Genomic DNA, 6,061 nt, shown 5'->3' with positions numbered 1-6,061 from the left:
AGAGAGAGAGAGAGAGAAAGAGAAGTTATACTTTAAAATGTATGAAACACACATATTATATTTTGTTATTTTTTATTTCATGAATAAATATTTAGGAAGGCATATATTAAAATAATGAAAACAATAAATTAAAAAAACTAAATTGAGAAAAACAATTTTATACAAGAGAGTCATTAAGTATAATTATATTCGTACATCACTAATCAGCATGCTTTTATATTTTTTGAAAATATTTTAGGGATTGTTTAAACAACTGTGATAAAAAGTTCAGTTTGTTAAAATTGTCCATATTATGCTTTGGCACGTCTGAGCAAAGTCAGCATCCTGCTGAGAGATCTAATTTGCGAATTCTCATCGGCGTTTAGCCTCGTTAAAACAAGATTAACGTTAAATGGCGTGGTAATGCGTTTACAGTGATAACCTGTTAAACGAAAATTCAACTTCGTGAGTATCTGATAATGGCAATAATATCAATTTTGTACTTGACGTTTAACGTAACGAAAGTATAATACAGTTAGTTTTTCCGCAGCGCGATCGATTACATGCTGTCATACGCTTTTACGAAGAAAAGAATAGAAACGGAAAACGGAGGAATGCGAACATTGTGATGCCACTTGAAAGCCAAGAGATGCCGAAACTTTCTCCAGAAGCGCGGAAATCCGTGTGCCATTATTTCTTGCTTATATATATAGTGAGCAACGGAATTCCGTACATCGTCACCCACAAAATAATTATCGTCGAGTGCTGTAAAGTTTCCACGTGCAGACCAACACAAGTAATGCTGTATCGAATATTCTCACGATGAAGGAACGATCGTTACGGGCTACTTCAGTGAAAATCATTACCGCCGGAATATTTAATAACGCTGATAATATCGACTCAGAGTCACTGCGGCCTACATTCAAATGCCAGCTGGAGCAACACAATCATGTCTCTCTGTGACGTCCCTCTGGTAACCGATATCGTTGAAGGGTTGTTGTTTGTAACACTGATTACTACTATGATGAAATCCTTCCGTAGTAAAATGATTGATAGGAGGAAAAGGCAAGATAACCACATTGGAGATAGCCACATTGGAGAATAGTAAGACAAACGGAAAGAATTGTTGAAAAGTAAATTAATGAAGTATTTTATTGCGTTGCTAGAAGCGCATTGCTTAAATATCTAGAGCTTGAATAAGAGCTTAAATGAATAAATTGATATTCATTTTAAGTAGAGATTTTATTTTAATGCAATCTTAATATGTATAAAGCTTAGTTATTTAAAAGATATTTAGGAGCTACAAAATGAGCCTAATTAAAATTTCGATAAAATATTTGGTATTAGCTATATTAGTTTTCTAATAGATATAAAAAGCTGTTGAAAAAGAGAATAACTAAACTAATAAATATTTTTCTATTATTAAATAGTAATAGATACATAATAATTTTTTATGGTATATATTTATATGATATTTCAAAGAGATGATATAAAAGGTTTCAATATAAAATTGCATTTTATTAAAACTGGTTTTTATGTGGTTTGATTTATAAGCAATTGAAGATTGCTTATAAGGTGAACTCTAATAAATTTAGATTTATATTACAAATAGAAAACACAAAACATATTCTCTAATTATGTCTATAATTATGTATATAATTCGCTATTTTGTTAATTTAATTCAACATGATTTTCACTTAATTATCATAGTAGTATTTCATCCTTTTCTAGCTTCATTTTTAGAAAGTTAGAAATCAATTTAAATCAAAGTTATAGCAATACTGATGAAATTATCAATGTCATGTGTGTTGCTTAAAAAGACACTCGGTTTAAATTCTCAACAGTTCTCAAAAGAGAAGAAACGGCCAGAAAAATTATCCGAGAATAGAAGATTATCTACGGAAACGTGTGAAAAGTTGTGTGGGAAGTATATCTGGAAGTAGCTGGTAGCTAAAGATTCATATCGAGCCACTTGGTGACATGCTCAGGGTGGAAAGATACAAATCTAACAAACACACAGTGCTGATGTTGATGGCGCGAGCGGCGCGGCGGTGGTGGTAATAGCGGTGGTGGAGGAAAAGTGAGTTGAAGGTTGGCGGTGGTGATGGCGACGGGTTACAGGGTCGCGGGGGTGTAGCGGAGGCAGCGGAGTGATGCGCGCGGACCACTGGATCAATTCTCGCTCCGGGAGCTACACAGAGGGAAAAGCAACAGTCTGTCAGCCCCTTTCTACCCGGAAAAGTGCTCGGCCACGGTACGCTATTTCGTGCGCTTCTCGCGCCCGTCCCATTCGCCAAGGACGATGATAAATTCATCGCGAAGAAGAAAAACTCAAATTGGATCAAATCACACGCGAGCTGCGTGATGATGTCTCGATTAGATTCGTGAGAAATTCAACACGGACGATCGCGACGTATCGGTCGCACATAAAAGACATCAGCACAATAATTAACGTCACAGAAATTACAGCGTGGATCCTGCTCACGTCAGGATTGAGAATCATGGTAGCACAGCTCAGTCGGATCAATTAATAGCCTTAGTGCTTTACCACAACGCATTACATATGGAGTTACGATTCTCCGGTTTAATTTCTCACGAATATTTTAGTCGCGATCGCATACTATTCGATCTAGTTGTCTGACATACGAGAAAAGATTTTTTTGTCATCCTTCGTCCGCTTCGACTTTCGTTTCCAAGCGTCGCTGTGAGATCATGAGATCCTTAAAATTCAACTTGCGTTCGTAGTGCCTGATTCGGAATCCGGTTTGACCTTAACATAATTGACGATGTTATCAGTCGGAGAATTCGTCTTAACGGATACATTGTAGGAATCGAGGTGGTCCTTCTTCTGGATGCCGTTACGTTATTCCATTCGTGTACTTAAGAAAATGCAGATGCGAATTATTGCCGGCGGACAATACAATCTGACCTAATTTCCATTGAATATGCCTTTATGCGGTATTTCGAGAGCGGAGTGGAATCCGAGATGAGGCCAGGGGCTGATGTGATTGTCGCGGAGTCGCCGTTTGTTCTCAGTCCCGCGAGTCAATAGAGAGGCGGCGCGAAGAGGACGTTTCGGTATCGGTTTTCCGGTATCGCGCTTCCGAACTCCCTCCGACTCCGACTCTCGACTTTCTGTACTATGTATATAGTATACGTGAGGACACCGCCAGTAAACTTCTTTACCCGTATCTCTCCATCACTATTAGTTTTTGTTATTAAACTACGAAAAATGTCACTTTCTGTCTCTCATCTCTCGTCGCATACATTGGCTATAATTTAAATAAAGCAAGGTATTTGATAATGCAGTGATAATGAGTCTGCTTGTAGCATTATATAATGAAGGAACTCACACATATACACACTTTATCCAAAAGACATTCTGAGAATGTCCTTAGACTTTTAGACTTATTTTTAAGATGTTTCTTGGAATCTATGCTAGGAATGAAGCGATGATAATGATGATGCCGATGTTCGATTTGTCAATAATTATTATAACACAGACGCAACGATTGTATAACATGTTGACAGACGAGTGTCCGAACAGCGGTGAGGATAGCGAGGAGGATGTAATAACCGATTACCTTGGCTCATCGCACTCCGACTGCGATCGCGTGCTGCCTATCATTAATGGAGATTTATGTGGCCTGAGTTTGCACGGCGGCATAATTACGGATACCGGCTACAGCACCAAAGACAATACCGATAAAGCGCCGATCATGTCTGAGGGCAGCGATGAACAACAGCACCATCACCAACAGCAGCAGCAGCAGCAGCAGCAGCAGCAGCAACAGCAGCAGCAACACCCGTTACTCGCACTCGGCACTAATATTATACAAGCCCAGCCTAATCCTCTAGTGCCCATCATTAGCGTTACACCGCATTCGCCCGGTGTGGCCAAGAATTATCCGGTCCTAGGTAATTGGCTTTTATTTCACGTATTTGAAGATTGAAGATACCACTTTATATATAGTTCTTATTTTATTTTCTAATGCATGATGATTCACACAATATTCAAATTTATATAAGAGAATATAAATATAAATATCAAGACATATATTCATAAAATTTAAAAGAACATCAAAATTATAAAAGTTAAAATATAAGAGAAAAAAATAACAATAATTATATTAGGAGACTCTCGAATTTTAAACAATACAAAAAAATAAATATAGTAGGCTAATGAGAATTAGCAACAAACGACAATTATTTAGTAAACAATCAATAATCAGATATTAGATTGATGTCTTCTTTATTTTGAACGTTTCAACTCTTTTTAAGTTTTAATATATTTAACAAAGCTTCAATACAATGCTTCATGTTCCGTGATGGTAAGTCATTTGAATTGTTTACACATATATCATTTTAATGAGATTTGTTTTTAAAAAAAATGTCAGATTAACAACGCTGCATCTTTGTCAATTTGCGAGTGACTTAGGCATTATGGACATGTGAGCTAATTACTTGTATCATTCTTGCTGAGGAGGACTCCAAAGAAAATCGAAACATTCAAAATAAGAAGACATCAATCCAATATCTGATTATTGATTGTTCACTAAATAATTGCGCCGTTTATTGTTGCTGATTCTCATTAGCCTACTATATTTATCTTTTTTATTAGAAGAAGTTAAAACATTAATAAACGTTCAATTCTTTAAATATTCTTCTTGCAGAGGAGAATTTACAGCAACTGCACGAAATACACGACTGCATCCAGCGTATGCGAGACTTGACATTAGGCACTTTAGGATATCATATTCGCGCCTCCAACAACGCCCCACAAAGATTGACCTCCTCCTGCCCATCCCTATGTCCACTGGCTTCGGCTGAGCTCGCATCTCGACCCGGTAATCATCATCACCACGACACCGGTTCTGATCCGGATCTTGTCCTCGGTAATTGCTCCACAAACAGCTCCCCAACGCATTTCCCCTCAGCGGGTGGTCATTCCCGCTCGCAACAAGCGCAAGGTATAGATAGAAGACGCAGCTGGACTGGAGATCTGGGAGATCTAGAGGAGAACCGACACGGCCGACGCCGATATTCCTCCGGACAAAATCATCTGCAGGCCCAAAATATGGTTAATATTATCCGTTATTTGTTAAAACTAGGGCACGATTCAATTTCATGCTGTGAATTTTAATGCTCGTCAAAATATTGTTGTATTCCCATTATTAAGAATATAGAAATTATCTCTTCTTGGTACATCGAAATCTGTACATCTCCTCTCTGTACATCGAAATCTGAACTCGTCGAAATTATATCAGTCTCAGATGCTCGATCGTAATCACACTTTTTTTTTTCTTCTTTTCGCCTTACGATAGTAGCATGATTTTGGTTGTTTTGTTGTCTTGCGTATTGCACTTCTTACCGTCCAGCCATCGCTAAATACTGCTTAACACGCAATCACGATGTACTCGTTTACTCATTTCAGCGACAACGCAGCATTAGTTTAAGTAGCCTAGACAGCGAAAACGAGATAGAATTAGATGGAAAATCATGTACCGGACCTGTAGGCGTAAGCAATCGAGCATGCAGGTCGCAAACGAGCACGCACTCATTGAACGAAGCTGATCTTGTACAGGTAATTTTCGAGATTCTTCGAAAGATGATTTCTCTTTTCGACGCACGTGGGAACAAAGAATTACTACATAGCAAATTTTTCTTTGACAGAACGAATATCAGAAGATAGTCACAAAAAGGAGTAGTCAGAGATTAGCAGAAAGTAGCAGTTTAATGCCAGGACTGACTTGTTCGCGTTTACCTCTTCAGAAATCTATATCAACACCCTCGATTGTTACACCGCAAGTTCACGCACATTTAACTGAAACCGGAACTCGGACAACACCTTCACTTGCAGCGTAAGTCCATTACGAATCATGAATGGAGATCACATAGCTAGATCGATAATGAAGAAATAGATACTTATATATATATTATTTTCTATTGTCTTTTATATAGAAACGCCACTTTCAAATAATTGTTATCTAGCTTGCGATCTTATTATTAATTAGCACACAAAAAGCTATGCACACACACATATATATATATATATATATATATATATATATATATATATATA

The 6,061-nt window shown here is 37.5% G+C and overlaps 1 protein-coding gene across 1 annotated transcript in view; it reads left to right on the top strand.

Annotated features, from left to right (window-relative positions):
* LOC105623233 (rho guanine nucleotide exchange factor 28) overlaps positions 1-6,061 on the top strand; it is a 23,152-nt gene that overhangs the window by 10,450 nt on the left and 6,641 nt on the right. Inside the window, exons 2-5 of the mRNA XM_012204633.1 lie at positions 3,511-3,897; positions 4,653-5,059; positions 5,414-5,563; positions 5,653-5,840. Of these exons, the coding sequence (XP_012060023.1) occupies positions 3,511-3,897; positions 4,653-5,059; positions 5,414-5,563; positions 5,653-5,840 (1,132 nt within the window). The remainder of the gene's footprint in view (positions 1-3,510; positions 3,898-4,652; positions 5,060-5,413; positions 5,564-5,652; positions 5,841-6,061) is intronic.

Source organism: Atta cephalotes (genome assembly GCF_000143395.1).
Source record: "Atta cephalotes unplaced genomic scaffold scaffold00054, whole genome shotgun sequence".
Taxonomy (NCBI): Eukaryota; Metazoa; Arthropoda; class Insecta; order Hymenoptera; family Formicidae; genus Atta; species Atta cephalotes.
Note: the sequence above shows the minus strand (reverse complement) of the source record. Positions and strands in the feature narration are given on the sequence as shown.